Below are 16,818 nucleotides of genomic sequence, written 5' to 3'. Positions count from 1 at the left end.
TGTACCATTTTTCTAGGTTCCGCATACATGCATTAATATACGATATTTGTTTTTCTCTTTCTGACTTACTTCACTCTGTATGACAGTCTCTAGATCCATCCACGTCTCAACAAATGACTCAATTTCGTTCCTTTTTATGGCTGAGTAATATTCCATTGTATATATGTACCACATCTTCTTTATCCATTCGTCTGTTGATGGGCATTTAGGTTGCTTCCATGACCTGGCTATTGTAAATAGTGCTGCAATGAACATTCGGGTGCATGTGTCTTTTTGAATTACGGTTTTCTCTGGGTATATGCCCAGTAGTGGGATTGCTGGGTCATATGGTAATTCTATTTTTAGTTTTTTAAGGAACCTCCATATTGTTCTCCATAGTGGCTGTATCAATTTACATTCCCACCAACAGTGCAAGAGGGTTCCCTTTTCTCCACACCCTCTCCAGCATTTGTTGTTTGTAGATTTTCTGATGATGCCCATTCTAACAGGAGTGAGGTGATACCTCATTGTAGTTTTGATTTGCATTTCTCTAATAATTAGTGATGTTGAGAAGATTTTCATGTGCTTCGTGGCCGTCTGTATGTCTTCTTTGGAGAAATGTCTATTTAGGTCTTCTGCCCATTTTTGGATTGGGGTGTTTGTTTCTTTGATATTGAGCTGCATGAGCTGTTTATATATTTTGGAGATTAATCCTTTGTCCGTTGATTCATTTGCAAATATTTTCTCCCATTCTGAGGGTTGTCTTTTCGTCTTGTTTATGGTTTCCTTTGCTGTGCAAAAGCTTTGAAGTTTCATTAGGTCCCACTTGTTTATTTTTGTTTTTATTTCCATTACTCTAGGAGGTGGATCAAAAAAGATCTTGCTGTGATTTATGTCAAAGAGTGTTCTTCCTATGTTTTCCTCTAAGAGTTTTATAGTGTCCAGTCTTATATTTAGGGCTCTAATCCATTTTGAGTTTATTTTTGTGTATGGTGTTAGGGAGTATTCTAATTTCATTCTTTTACATGTAGCTATCCAGTTTTCCCAGCACCACTTATTGAAGAGACTGTCTTTTCCCCATTGTATATCTTTGCCTCCTTTGTCATAGATTAGTTGACCATAGGTGCGTGGGTTAATCTCTGGGCTTTCTATCTTGTTCCATTGATCTATGTTTCTGTTTTTGTGCCAGTAGCATATTGTCTTGATTACTGTAGCTTTGTAGTATAGTCTGAAGTCAGGGAGTCTGATTCCTCCAGCTCCATTTTTTTGCCTCAAGACTGCTTTGCCTATTCGGGGTCTTTTGTGTCTCCATACAAATTTTAAGATGATTTGTTCTAGCTCCGTAAAACATGCCATTGGTAATTTGATAGGGATTGCATTGAATCTGTAGATTGCTTTGGGTAGTATACTCATTTTCACAATGTTGATTCTTCCAATCCAAGAACATGGTATACCTCTCCATCTGTTGGTATCATCCTTAATTTCTTTCATCAGTGTCTTATAGTTTTCTGCATACAGGTCTTTTGTCTCCCTAGGTAGGTTTATTCCTAGGTATTTTATTCTTTTTGTTGCAATGGTAAATGGGAGTGTTTCCATAATTTCTATTTCAGATTTTTCATCATTAGTGTATAGGAATGCAAGAGATTTCTGTGCATTAATTTTGTATCCTGCAACTTTACCATATTCATTAATTAGCTCTAGCAGTTTTCTGGTGGCAGTTTTAGGATTCTCTATGTATAGTATCATGTCATCTGCAAACAGTGACAGTTTTACTTCTTCTTTTCCAATTTGTATTCCTTTTATTTCTTTTTCTTCTCTGATTGCCGTGGCTAGGACTTCCAAAACTATGTTGAATAATAGTGGTGAGAGTGGACATCCTTGTCTCGTTCCTGATCTTAGAGGAAATGCTTTCAGTTTTTCACCATTGAGAATGATGTTTGCTGTGGGTTTGTCATATATGGCCTTTATTATGTTGAGGTAGGTTCCCTCTATGCCCACTTTCTGGAGAGTTTTTATCAGAAATGGGTGTTGAATTTTGTCAAAAGCTTTTTCTGCATCTATTGAGATGATCATATGGTTTTTATTCTTCAATTTGTTAATATGGTGTATCACATTGATTGATTTGCGTATATTGAAGAATCCTTGCATCCCTGGGATAAATCCCACTTGATCGTGGTGTATGATCCTTTTAATGTGTTGTCGGATTCTGTTTGCTAGTATTTTGTTGAGGATTTTTGCATCTATATTCATCAGTGATATTGGTCTGTAATTTTCTTTTTTTTGTAGTGTCTTTGTCTGGTTTTGGTATCAGGGTGATGGTGGCCTCACAGAATGAGTTTGGGAGTGTTCCTTCCTCTGCAATTTTTTGGAAGAGTTTGAGAAGGATGGGTGTTAGCTCTTCTCTAAATGTTTGATAGAATTCACCTGTGAAGTCATCTGGTCCTGGACTTTTGTTTGTTGGAAGATTTTTAATCACAGTTTCAATTTCATTACTTGTGATTGGTCTGTTCATATTTTCTGTTTCTTCCTGGTTCAGTCTTGGAAGGTTATACCTTTCTAAGAATTTGTCCATTTCTTCCAGGTTGTCCATTTTATTGGCATAAAGTTGCTTGTAGTAGTCTCTTAGGATGCTTTGTATTTCTGCAGTGTCTGTTGTAACTTCTCCTTTTTCATTTCTGATTTTATTGATTTGAGTCCTCTCCCTCTTTTTCTTGATGAGTCTGGCTAATGGCTTATCAATTTTGTTTATCTTCTCAAAGAACCAACTTTTAGTTTTATTGATCTTTGCTATTGTTTTCTTTGTTTCTATTTCATTTATTTCTGCTCTGATCTTTATGATTTCTTTCCTTCTGCTAACTTTGGGTTTTGTTTGTTCTTCTTTCTCTAGTTTCTTTAGGTGTAAGGTTAGATTGTTTACTTGAGATTTTTCTTGTTTCTTTAGGTAGGCTTGTATAGCTATAAACTTCCCTCTTAGAACTGCTTTTGCTGCATCCCATAGGTTTTGGGTCGTCGTGTTTTCATTGTCATTTGTCTCTAGGTATTTTTTGATTTCCTCTTTGATTTCTTCAGTGATCTCTTGGTTATTTAGTAACGTATTGTTTAGCCTCCATGTGTTTGTCCTTTTTACGTTTTTTTCCCTGTAATTCATTTCTAATCTCATAGCGTTGTGGTCAGAAAAGATGCTTGATATGATTTCAATTTTCTTAAATTTACTGAGGCTTGATTTGTGACCCAAGATGTGATCTATCTTGGAGAATGTTCCGTGCGCACTTGAGAAGAACGTGTAATCTGCTGTTTTTGGATGGAATGTCCGATATATATCAATTAAATCTATCTGGTCTATTGTGTCATTTAAAGCTTCTGTTTCCTTATTTATTTTCATTTTGGATGATCTGTCCATTGGTGTAAGTGAGGTGTTAAAGTCCCCCACTATTATTGTGTTATTGTCGATTTCCTCTTTTAGAGCTGTTAGCAGTTGCCTTATGTATTGAGGTGCTCCTATGTTGGGTGCATATATATTTATAATTGTTATATCTTCTTCTTGGATTGATCCCTTGATCATTATGTAGTGTCCTTCCTTGTCTCTTGTAACATTCTTTATTTTAAAGTCTATTTTATCTGATATGAGTATAGCTACTCCAGCTTTCTTTTGATTTCCATTTGCATGGAATATCTTTTTCCATCCCCTCACTTTCAGTCTGTATGTGTCCCTAGGTCTAAAGTGGGTCTCTTGTAGACAGCATATATATGGGTCTTGTTTTTGTATCCATTCAGCCAGTCTATGTCTTTTGGTTGGGGCATTTAATCCATTCACGTTTAAGGTAATTATCGATATGTATGTTCCTGTGACCATTTTCTTAATTGTTTTGGGTTTGTTTTTGTAGGTCCTTTTCTTCTCTTGTTTTTCCCACTTAGAGAAGTTCCTTTAGCATTTGTTGTAGAGCTGGTTTGGTGGTGCTGAATTCTCTTAGCTTTTGCTTGTCTGTAAAGCTTTTGATTTCTCCATCAAATCTAAATGAGATCCTTGCCGGGTAGAGTAATCTTGGTTGTAGGTTCTTCCCTTTCATCACTTTAAGTATATCATGCCACTCCCTTCTGGCTTGCAGAGTTTCTGCTGAGAAATCAGCTGTTAACCTTATGGGAGTTCCCTTGTATGTTATTTGTCGTTTTTCCCTTGCTGCTTTCAATAATTTTTCTTTGTCTTTAATTTTTGCCACTTTGATTACTATGTGTCTCGGCGTGTTTCTCCTTGGGTTTATCCTGTATGGGACTCTCTGCGCTTCCTGGACTTGGGTGGCTATTTCCTTTCCCATGTTAGGGAAGTTTTCGACTATAATCTCTTCAAATATTTTCTCTGGTCCTTTCTCTCTCTCTTCTCCTTCTGGGACCCCTATAATGCGAATGTTGTTGCGTTTAATGTTGTCCCAGAGGTCTCTTAGGCTGTCTTCATTTCTTTTCATTCTTTTTTCTTTAGTCTGTTCCGCAGCAGTGAATTCCACCATTCTGTCTTCCAGGTCACTTATCCGTTCTTCTGCCTCAGTTATTCTGCTATTGATTCCTTCTAGTGTAGTTTTCATTTCAGTTATTGTATTGGTCATCTCTGTTTGTTTGTTCTTTAATTCTTCTAGGTCTTTGTTAATCATTTCTTGCATCTTCTCAATCTTTGCCTCCATTCTTATTCCAAGGTCCTGGATCATCTTCACTATCATTATTCTGAATTCTTTCTCTGGAAGGTTGCCTATCTCCACTTCATTTAGTTGTTTTTCTGGGGTTTTTTCTTGTTCCTTCATCTGGTACATAGCCCTCTGCCTTTTCATCTTCTCTATCTTTCTGTAACTGTCTGTAGATAAATTTTAAAGTGCATTAAAGCAATGGTAAAGCAAATAAGATGCTGTACAAGTATTTTTCTCATGCTTTCATGGAGAGACACTGTTTTCTAAGAGTATCTGAAGGAGGTATGTGCATTCTAACTTCATGATCAGATTTCTCGGATGTACTTTGAATATAAGTGGCAACGTTTTTATTGATAATAAAATCAAAGAAATTCCAATCACCAGAAGGAGAACTAATGAAAACATGTTTTACCTGAATATACTTCCTAGGTTTCTCCTGCTGATCCTGTGATTGTTTCATGATTCACTTGAAGAAATGAAGGAAAATACACATAAGAACAGAGACATTACCTGAGATTGTGTTCTATTTTATCAACCCTCCATCTATACTCTGTACTGAAGCAATTTGGCTAGAAGTGCTGCTGTTGTTGTGTGTGTCTGGTTTGCAGTCAGAAACTCCCAAAACTTCGTCATTCAGCAGTTAGATCCACAGCTTTGTATTAAGGTCTAAATACAAGTCAGGGAACCCAGATAAGATAAGAGGATATATGGTTCTCCCTCTGTATTTGTGGGTAATTGGTTCCAGTCGTCTCCCTCCCCCCCGTGCCACCCCATACCAAAATCCATGGATGCTCAAGTCCCTTATATAAAACGGTGCAGTATTTACATATAACCTACGCACAATCCTCCCATCTTCCCCCGCACCCTCCTTTATACTTTAAGTCATGTCTAGATTACTTATAACACCAAGTACAAATCCTAAGTAAGTAGTTGTAAATATAATGCAAATGGTTGGTGGTGTGCAGCAAATTCAAGTTTTGCTTTCTGTAACTTTCTGAAATTTTTTTCCCTAAATATTTTCAGTCCATGGTTGGTTGAATCCACTGATGCAGAACCTGTGGATACGGAGGGCCAACTGTAAATTGATTTAGAGTTGGCACTTCCCTGACAATCTGGACAGATGCTTAGTAAACCTGAGATAATTAATTTAGCATCAAAGTGAGTACTATGAGCATTATTAGATTGGTACATGTTAGGGCATTTGGGAGAACAGAAAATACAGCAGTTGAGCTGGATCCTGGTGCAAGAGCCACTGTGCCTTACCCGTACAGGTCTCTAGTTGGCACATCTTCCCAATGCTTTCTCATTGTTCATTCCCCCCAGTGGAAAAGGGGGGCACTGTTGGACTTAGGAAGTTGGAGAAATAGGTAATAATGCTTCTTTTAGTGATTTAGTTACAGAGCTCTTACGTGCAACAGAATGAGAGGAAGTAGAATGGTTCTGTGCATAGATTTGGGAGCTAGACTGATTAGGGATTCAACTCCCAGCTCCATCATTCATGGGCTGTTGATCCTGAACAAATTACTTAAGCTCTTAGTACTTCACTTGTGTACTGCATCTTAGTACTTCCTCATCTGTGAAAGGGGGATAATGATAGTACTTATATTTTAGGGTTGAGAGGATCTAAAAGATTCAATCAGGTTAAGGTAAGTAAAACAAGGAGGAAGCAGCCATTCAGGCATGGAATGGAAAGGGAATTGAAAGACTAGTTTTCAAATTTGTGTCTGCATAAGAATCATTTGGGGTTCCTATTAGAAATGTAGATTCCCAGGCTTCAGCTCCAGGAATTGAGATTAATTTGGGATCCAAGAATTAGGTCTTTTTGTTCTGTTTTAGTAAACTTTTAGAATTATTTTAGGTTTACAGAAAAGTTGCAAAGATATATCCATTTTGCCCTAATATTAACATATTATCATAGCACATTTGTTAAACTAAGAAGTCAACATTAACGCACTACTGTTAACTCCAGACTTCATTTGGATTTCACCAGATTTTCCACTGATGTTCTTTATCTGTTCTAGGATTCCACATTGCATTTAGAGAAGCTTCATTTCTTACAGGGACTTTCAGCCCATGAGAGGCAGGTGGTCTGGAGACCACATCTTGAGAAACACTAGGACATGTCAAGGGCTGAGGAAGGTCAAATTGCCCCATCCTCACCACCATCCTGGTGGTGGGGGTGTTGGATATAGAAATTTGATTTGAAGAGTTGGGATGGAATCCTCTCCCTTAGATGAGAGGGGTTACCTTAAGAAGTGAGGCATCTATTCCTAATGCCAGATGAAATGAGTTTTGGAGTTTGGAAGGTGGGGTTGCTGCCTAGCCTGAGGAGATACATCTAGGGTTGTGGGCAGATCAGGGGAGTGAGTGCAGCAAATTGGGAACAACTACTTTGTGGGAACACAGGAGGGCTCAAGTAGTTGATTAAAGGGGATTACAAGGGGCCAGTTAGCCCGTGAGCCATATAAATCCTGTATTTCCTGGAACCTGGTGATAGTGTTTTAGAAATGGCTCATAGTAGTAACCAACATCAAGCACTGCCACATTGGACACGAGCAGAGAGTCAAAGGGTGAAGCTGAGATGACCTTGTTGAGAGAGGGCAGTGGGAGGTGGACAAAACACTGATGCCCTGCGTTTGGAAGAGTCGGTTCCCACAGTGAGGAGATAAAGGGCCACCATCTGGGGAGCTAGAAGTAAAGGTCAGTAGAATTGAGAACGGTAAGATGAAGGAATAGATGTTGTAAGAAAAAGCTAGCAGAGTAATTTGAGGTCTTGAAGTAGAGATCGACATATTCTTGAGGACCTTAGGTCCTGAGGCTGTCACTGACTTTCTCTAATCACATTCAAATTATTTAGCTGCCCTCACAGCAGTTAAGTAATCACCTAACCTGTTCCTTTTTTTTTTTTTTTTAAAGAACATTAACCTCTTCATTTGACTCTGGATTTCTCTTAATTTCTATACTACTTCACTTTCCTGGTTCTTTCTGCATGTTAGAGATCCTAAACCATAAACTGGTATTCATAACATTTCTTTCACATGAAGTACATGTTATCTCATCTGCCAAACCCATTTAAAATGGACTAGTGGAAATTGCCTCAGAAGCCAAACAGATTGCACCTGTGTACAAGGGACCAGGTGTCTCTGAAGGGCTCCTAGATCTTTTGTATTCTTGCTGGCACGGTGTCAGGCTGGCCAGGCTGGTGAGTGGCTAACAGTTAAGATTTTAGGTGATCTAATCCTTAACTTGATAGATGCTGGGTGTAATCTACAGATTCTGCATAGAAATTAGCACTTACCCCTGGGAGAGCCCCTACCAGCTGTCAAGTGCTTTACCAAATAGCTCTATACTCAAGAATGCGGCTTCTGGGTGAGGGAACAGTCGTAGTCATTTTACATGTGGTTAGAGAGAAGTCTTGGGTGATGAAAGATTTTAGCTAACCTACATGCTATAGGTAAACATTTCCAAAAACATTGCATAACCTGAATACAGAGTGAATTGTTTTCCAGTAAATACTGGCTTCAGCATTTTTCAAAAATCAAGGAATGGTATATTTTATAGAATGGGAAAACTAAGAAATGAAATTTGACCTGTTGTAAAACTAGGATTTAGTGCTGTTGAATTTCAATAATGGGCATACAGGGTACATTAGGAGTAAATGTGAAAGAATAGGGTCATGATGGAATCTGATACAGGGTGGAAAAAATTTCTCTTAACCAGAAACACTGGGCCCTAAGAAGTTGTCTTAGGGTCAACCACATGAATTTAACATACAAAAATGGCAATTTAATTTGGTTCAAACATACATTTCAAACTTTTGTCTTTTCCTTGTAAAGAATAAAGTTCAGTTCACGGTATACCAGAGTTAAAATTGCACAGATGTCAGTATTCCAATAGAGAAAAATAATTTTTTTTAAAAAGCGAAAAAGTAAAATTTGAGTTCAGGTAGTCAGATATTCTTTTATAGTCTTACTACTTTAGGGAACAAACCCTTCCTCGGTATAAAAATCTGGAAAAAAATGCCATAGTTGCCACCCTCTTAATAACTAGTTTCCATGCCCCATATTTGTTGGAGAACCTACTTTGTGATGTTTAAATTTTTACCTTAAGTTGCCTCAATTTCCCATTTATTAAAATGGCTGTATTGCCTCTAGAATTAAAGCTGAAGGGGAAAAGCAATTTTTAGCAATTCCCCTTATTCTACCAACTTGTTCTTGAAGCTACAGTCATGCCCGATGTTCCTACCCCCAATTTTTTTTTTTTAAACCTTCGACCACTCGAGATATGTCAGCATTTCTGCTTAGTAACTGGCATATTACTACGCGGTGCAAACTATTGATATAAACAGTGACTTGTGATAGATTTTTTTTCCCTTCTGTACTAAATCAGATCATTTCTCCTCATCAGCAACTTAACAAGAACAAAGTTAAAGATGTGACCTCAGGAAGGTAACTAAGGTGGATGAAATACTACGGCAATACTATCAGGACTGATGGAATATTGCTCAAGTGCAGTGGCTAGGGTCTAAAAGAAACTTTAGAGATCTGGTATATTTCCAACTGAATGTTAAGTGAAATAGCATGTTAAAGTCAAATTACGTGGCTTGTTTAAAAGTCACCCTCTTAACAGCAACCACAATTCTACTGCTTCCTGTTCTTCCATTTTCTTTCCTGTTCAATTGCTTGAAACCCTCAAACAACAAGTTCTGATTCTACAGTATTCCTGTAATTCCTTTCTCTGTGTATTTACCTACTTTTATCTTTCAATGTGCATTTCCATCTTGGCACCATAACAAACAATTCAAAAATGCCATCTAATGCATTATGCCACTGAGCACTGTAGCCAGTGATTTTAAGTGTACTAGATTATCTTCAGGTTGAAAAGAGCGTAAGCTGAAGAAATAAATGTCTACATCTTAACTAAAGGCAGGGGTCAAAACAACTTATGAATGGTTAGTTTGAAAATGCTTTAAGGCCCGACTATCAGAGCTGACTGAAAACATTTGAGTTAGGCAGAGTTGTAATGTTATGTGAATAGTGAGAAGTGTTACAAACACAGTAGCCATATATTTTAATTAAAACAGAGTTTATTAGCTTTTCTTTTAATATAAACATGAGGAAGAAAAACCACATAAGTTGTAGCATTCTTTTCAAAATAAAACTGCAATCAGTACTTGAATTTCCAAGCTCCAAACTCCATAAACAATATTTTTTGAGGTGGTAGATTGTAGTATTTTATATACCATAATTTATCATTTATGTCTCTGTCCCTTAAAAATGATGGAACCTGCAGCACTCAGTATAACGTGAAGCCTTGCTATAAAGAGAGAAAGTACTTCTGGCCCAGAAATGCTTTGTTTGCAGGCAAAATTCCTAGGATTACATTTGAGAAGGTAGGAGGAGAAAGATTTCACATAGTTGAGAACACTTTTTTTTTTTTTTTTTTTTTAATATTTCAAGTTTAGGTGACATCGTTACCAATCTCCAAAAAGACTGATTACTGGACCTCCCTGCCTTTTAAAGCCTGAGGTAAGGGTTCCTAAGGTTTATATGTTTCCTCTTAAATAGAACTTGAAGTGAGACACCTACAGCCAGGTTAACACACAGGATAGAAAAGCTGTTTCGTATCACTTACTCTCCTGTCCCTACTATTAGGGTCCAGTTCCTTTCAATTTATTACATGTGAATTAACACTGTTGTTCATAATTCCTTTACCAAATCTAGAAAAAAGAAACTTAGGTGATCAAGCAGGTAAGCAGCCCAGCCTTGCAAAGGACTATTTTAAAAAGAGGAGGGGAGGTATCCCCTCAAGTCTTAGTGCAATTTTAAGCTTTGATACTTGTAGAAGTATAAATGCCACAAACTTACAAAACATCATTTGAAAGTTTAATCGAATTTCTTCTAAACTCATTTAGTTTTGTAAATTTTAAACGTTAAGCGTTTATTGTTTTATTTTTTATTTTTTAAAATTTATGTATTTATTTATTTATGGCTGTGTTGGGTCTTCGTTTCTGTGCGAGGGCTTTCTCTAGTTGTGGCAAGTGGGGGCCACTCTTCATCGCGGTGTGCGGGCCTCTCATTATCGCGGCCTCTCTTGTTGCGGAGCACAGGCTCCAGACGCGCAGGCTCAGTAATTGTGGCTCACGGGCCTTCCCAAGCCAGGGCTCGAATCTGTGTCCCCAACAAGAGAGCCTGCGACAGTGAGAGGCCCGCGCACCGCGATGAAGAGTGGCCCCCGCTTGCCACAACTAGAGAAAGCCCTCACACAGAAACGACCCAACACGCCATTAAATAAATTAATTAATTTAAAAAAATAAAAAATAAAAAAATAAAAGCTTAATGTTTAAAATGTACAAAAGTAAATGAGTTTAGAAGAAATTCGATTAAAGTTTCAAGTGATGTTTTGCCAGTCTAGCATTTATACTTCTGCGACAGTGTTCTGGAGTATCTAAGCACACTATATTAAAGCTTAAAATTGTTGTAAGACTTTTCGGACACCTTCTATTTCATCACCGGCTTGTTAATTACTGGACCACCATGTTGGCTGGAATTATGAAAATATCCTTTAATACAAGTATATAACAAAGAGGAAAATCATCACAAAATCAGAAGCACCATTATAGTTAACAAGAAATGCAGCACGGACCCAACAGAAGGAAATAACCTACTTTCTCTGTTTTTGATGGCAAACATGCTAATATGCTAATAAGTACTGCCTGCAAAGAATTTGGATGACATGTGTTATTCAGCAGCTTTTTGGTTTAAATTGATTGCCAATAATGACTAGCAGCTTCAATGATATAGTAGGGAGGAAGAACCCTGCAAAACCTAACGATGCTACGACAGTCTGTTCCGAAGTTTGGCTTTATGAGTTGTTAGGAGTCCCATGTTTTTTTTTTTGTTTTTTGTTTTTTTTTTCTTTCTCTGTTTATAATCGCAAACATGCTAATATGCTAATAAGTACTGCCTGCAAAGAATTTGGATGACATGTGCTATTCAGCAGCTTTTTGGTTTAAATTGATTGCCAATAATGACTAGCAGCTTCAATGATATAGTAGGGAGGAAGAACCCTGCAAAACCTAACGATGCTACGACAGTCTGTTCCGAAGTTTGGCTTTATGAGTTGTTAGGAGTCCCATGTTTTTTTTTTGTTTTTTTTTTTCTTTCTCTGTTTATGATCGCAAACATGTTAATATGCTAATAAGTACTGCCTGCAAAGAATTTGGATGACATGTGCTATTCAGCAGCTTTTTGGTTTAAATTGATTGCCAATAATGACTAGCAGCTTCAATGATATAGTAGGGAGGAAGAACCCTGCAAAACCTAACGATGCTACAACAGTCTGTTCCGAAGTTTGGCTTTATGAGTTGTTAGGAGTCCCATGTTTTTTTTTTGTTTTTTTTTTCTTTCTCTGTTTATGATCGCAAACATGCTAATATGCTAATAAGTACTGCCTGCAAAGAATTTGGATGACATGTGTTATTCAGCAGCTTTTTGGTTTAAATTGATTGCCAATAATGACTAGCAGCTTCAATGATATAGTAGGGAGGAAGAACCCTGCAAAACCTAACGATGCTACGACAGTCTGTTCCGAAGTTTGGCTTTATGAGTTGTTAGGAGTCCCATGTTTTTTTTTGTTTTTTTTTCTTTTTTTTTTTGTTTTTTGTTTTTTCTTTTTTTTTTTTGTTTTTTTTTCTTTCTCTGTTTATGATCGCAAACATGCTAATATGCTAATAAGTACTGCCTGCAAAGAATTTGGATGACGTGTTATTCAGCAGCTTTTTGGTTTAAATTGATTGCCAATAATGACTAGCAGCTTCAATGATATAGTAGGGAGGAAGAACCCTGCAAAACCTAACGATGCTACGACAGTCTGTTCCGAAGTTTGGCTTTATGAGTTGTTAGGAGTCCCATTTTTTTTTTGTTTTTTTTTTGTTTTTATTTTCTTTTTTTTTTGTTTTTTGTTTTTTTTTGTTTTTTTTGTTTTTTCTTTTTTTTTGTTTTTTTTTCTTTTTTTTTTTTTCTTTCTCTGTTTATGATCGCAAACATGCTAATATGCTAATAAGTACTGCCTGCAAAGAATTTGGATGACATGTGTTATTCAGCAGCTTTTTGGTTTAAATTGATTGCCAATAATGACTAGCAGCTTCAATGATATAGTAGGGAGGAAGAACCCTGCAAAACCTAACGATGCTACGACAGTCTGTTCCGAAGTTTGGCTTTATGAGTTGTTAGGAGTCCCATGGTTTTTTTTTCTTTTTTTTTTGTTTTTTTTTCTTTTTTTTTTTTTTTGTTTTTTTTTTGTTTTTTTGTTTTTTTTGTTTTTTTTTGTTTTTTTTGCTTTTTTTGTTTTTTTGTTTTTTTTGTTTTTTTGTTTTTTTTGTTTTTTTTTGTTTTTTTTGTTTTTTTTTGTTTTTTTTGTTTTTTTTTGTTTTTTTTTTGTTTTTTTTTGTTTTTTTTTTTTGTTTTTTTTTCTTTTTTTCTTTTTTTTTTTTGGAGTCCCATTTTTTGATGGTAATACTGCACTGATTCTAAAGGAATATGCAGCATTATGGGACAGTGAGGCAAGAAAAACTTAGAAGTTATATAGTTACTGTCTTTAAAGTCTAAAAATTTAAGCTATTAATTAAAAAACCTCACATAGTTCACAGCTATAAGATATCTGTGCGTGGATTGGGAGCAGATATCTGTGCATGGATTGGGAGCTTTTAGCTTTGGAGTGGTTTTTGTAACTCTGTTTACAATAAAAAGGACAGAAGAGCGTGTTACATTGACGAGGTCCCGTTCTTTCCTATGAGCATAATCTTCGCTTGTCCATGAGTCTCTTGAATTCAATGTCTTTCTTTAAGGTGAAAATACTAACTTTGCTGGTTTCTGAGCAGGAGAGGTGGTATTTCTCCAGTCCTTGTTTCGAGGGGTTTATGATGTTACAACCCCTCACTTCTCCCTTAAGAGAGGATGGCATTGGAGCGCCGAATACCAATGAAATGATCAGCGCTGAAAGACCTTCTCATAGCAGCTCTACACACGTCTTTGTATTCGTCGTCACACAATCTGGAAATGGCCTAGGAAAGTCAATCAGGTAGAACATAGGTATAATTAGGGGGAAAAAAAAAATGTTCGGACCTTAAAAAAACAAAAAAAGCATCATTGATAAGCCACACATCTACATTCGTTTAGATAGTTCATAGTTACTGCTACTTTGGATAGCTGATATCTACACTAACTGACAATTCCCTAAGGTAATAACCTTTAAGGGCTATGATTAGATTGCTGGGGCAAGGGGTAACTTGCCCTAATAACTTAGAGTTACTTAAAAATTGGGTTCCTAATGATAGGCTCCTAATAGCAATATCATCTGTTACCTACACACGTGATCCTTAAACGTAATGGACATACACTTGGGCAAAATCAGTGTTTACTCAGCTATTCAACTTCTATTCAGTTTTCATTAGTTATTACATACTCTAAGAAAATTTTAATCAGGTAGGTATGTGCTGAAGGTAGGAGAGGTCTAATGACAAGCGCTGAAAGGTGCTATTTCACTTGCACATAAATTATGGTAGAAAAACATCTTATTCTAAAGTACCACCAAGGTACCACAGAAAGTATCAATTTTAAATGTGTTCATTTCAGTTGTGAATTTTGCTGTATACCCACCAAAAATCATAAGCCATAAGTATTACTTTGTTCCATGTACGTTACCATTTATATTAAAAACTCATGTACTTTCTACAGCCAGTATCTGAATCCACATTATACCTTCCAAGTATAGGTCTCTCAGGTTAGCCACGGATGCTTTGTCTAATAAACTCATGGGACTGAACTGTGATACACATACACACACACACACACACACACATACACACACACACACGAACTGCAAGCTGAGTAAAAAACAGTTAAGAGGGAATTCCCTGGTGGCGCAGTGGTTAAGAATCCGCCTGCCAATGCAGGGGACACGGGTTTGAGCCCTGGTCCGGGAAGATCCCACATGCCGAGGAGCAACTAAGCCCGTGCGCCACAACTACTGACCCTGCGCTCTAGAGCCCGTGCTCTGCAACAAGGGCAGCCACTGCAATGAGAAGCCTGCGCACCGCAATGAAGAGCAGCCCCCGCCCGCCGCAGCTAGAGAAAGCCCGCGTGCAGCAGCGAAGACCCAATGCAGCCATAAATAAATAAATACATTTATTTATTTATTAAAAATATCAAGACAGTAGAAATAGTCCAAAACATCAATTATTAAAAAAAAAAAAGACAGTTAAGAGTGGTAAGTAGATTATGTAGGTACATATGATTAGGGATACAATTTTAAGAAATTATTCATGTATGGTTATATGTAAGTGTAGAGGTTCAAATGGAAAACCATTAAGAACAGATTAAATATGATTTAAAGTATTCTGAATTATGGTTACAGAAGAGACAATTTTTTTTTTTATAATGTGGGATCCCTGTATAAACCATAAAAGACACAGGAAATATGATGCCAACGGGTCAATAAGCTCTTCAAACTGTTAACAGCTTTCCATTTTCCTAATCACTGCTTAATATAATTTAGCTACAGATGTGGCTTCGGTGGCTGACAGAAAACCCCAGTTAGTGATTTCACAGCCTTACCTGTAAGTTCTGTGCTCTTTCTTTGCTAAGAGGAGTGAATAGAACATTCAGGTTGTTGTCATCTGCTAAGGAGCGAAGGTCAAAGTAGTATTTGGCATACACACTGAAAGGAACATTAATATTAAACTGAAGTAGCTCCAGGAAGTGCCTTGCCATCTTATTCCTGGGGGAGGAGGAGAAGACAAAACCAACACAGGACAATTTTAGTCAATTGGGCTATCTTCAAAAATACCATTCTGAGCTACTAGGATGGCTCTAAATACTGTTTTGAAACAAATAATGGCTACCCAGCTGGATTATACCCTAATGTTCAAACAAGGTACAGCTATTTGTGGTCCTTTCTGCATCCCAGCACTTTGAGTCTGGGACAAGGGGGAAGAGGTTATGGCCCTCTTATGCACTCATGCTGCTGACTCAGGGGCTCATTCTTCAGAGTTCCATTAGTGCAGCTGTACGATTCATGCTCCACACTCACTCACAAGGCCCCGCTATAGTGATCAGATGAAAGGAATGATGTATGCTGTTTATTAGCTCTGAAGAACTTGCAGACATTTTCACCGGGCTGATGACAGGAAGGGGCTTACTGAAGTAGAGCCGAGCCAACAAAAGGAGTGGGCACATCACCACGGCAACAAAATGGATCCATCGAGAGCCACTGCTATTATCTCTGAGGGGGGAAAACTCTTGAGGCAACAAGGATTCATCTCAAGTAAATAAATAAATAAGCTACATTCGATGGGAAAGGGAATCCCCCCACCCCCACCCCGTGCATGGGGCTGTGTCAAAGGGCATAATGCAAGTTTTTGTTCACCTTAAAACCTTACTAGGGTGAGTTGTCGTCACCATGACAGGACAGGATGCACTTTTTAAGCTTAGGAAGGCAGTAAGATTATGTCTCAGCTAGACTAAACCCACTTTACGATACAACCTCTGATAGAGCAGTTGTTTCCCCCGGTGTTAGGAGAGCAGCCCAGAATGTTCAGACCTACCGCCCCTTGCCAGGACAGACTGCACACGCCCACAGAGGGCGAATTCAATGAAGTGGGAAAGTAGAGTGCTGGGAGCAGGCTTCTGCTATACGACCACATCCAGCCATTTGCTTGCCAAATGTTTAAGTAAATAAATATAAAATTAGAGTAAATCTTACCACTTTCCACAGCAATCACTTTAGAGAGTTGATTATATAATAATGATAAATACCCAAACAAACGTGCAAGTGGCTTATTTTACAATACATTTGGTTTCCTGGTTTTAAAGTGTTAACATTTTATCCATTGGATAAATCAACAAATGCTCCATGTTCTCCTGTATGGAGAGCAGAGTATGAGCAGAAATGAGGTTTCTCATTTGTTGAACTTTAAACCTAACTGAACCTACTTCCAAAATTCATTTCCTGTTCATACGGCCAGAAGTCTATAGAAATGTAAACCAGATAATGTTCTGATAATCAGCTAATCAGGACTTAATTTACTACAGGAATAAATGCACTTCACTATCCCTTTTATATTTTCTCCACTAATACATTTTAATTGTGTGGAAATACAGTACTT

At 37.4% G+C, this 16,818-nt stretch overlaps 2 protein-coding genes across 2 annotated transcripts in view; both read right to left on the bottom strand.

Moving 5' to 3' along the window:
• LOC309631315 (uncharacterized protein) overlaps positions 1-16,818 on the bottom strand; it is a 644,789-nt gene that overhangs the window by 272,619 nt on the left and 355,352 nt on the right. The window lies entirely within an intron of this gene.
• Positions 9,731-16,818, bottom strand: part of LOC309631325 (cyclin-Y-like protein 1) — a 37,637-nt gene continuing 30,549 nt past the window's right edge. The window contains exons 9-10 of the mRNA XM_082397634.1: positions 15,269-15,431; positions 9,731-13,716 (exon numbers count right to left, since the gene is read on the bottom strand). Of these exons, the coding sequence (XP_082253760.1) occupies positions 13,600-13,716; positions 15,269-15,431 (280 nt within the window). The 3' untranslated portion in view covers positions 9,731-13,599. The remainder of the gene's footprint in view (positions 13,717-15,268; positions 15,432-16,818) is intronic.

The sequence above is a fragment of the Balaenoptera borealis genome (assembly GCF_965194805.1).
Source record: "Balaenoptera borealis genome assembly, chromosome: 6".
Lineage (NCBI taxonomy): Eukaryota > Metazoa > Chordata > Mammalia > Artiodactyla > Balaenopteridae > Balaenoptera > Balaenoptera borealis.
This window is presented reverse-complemented; position numbering and strand designations above follow the sequence as displayed.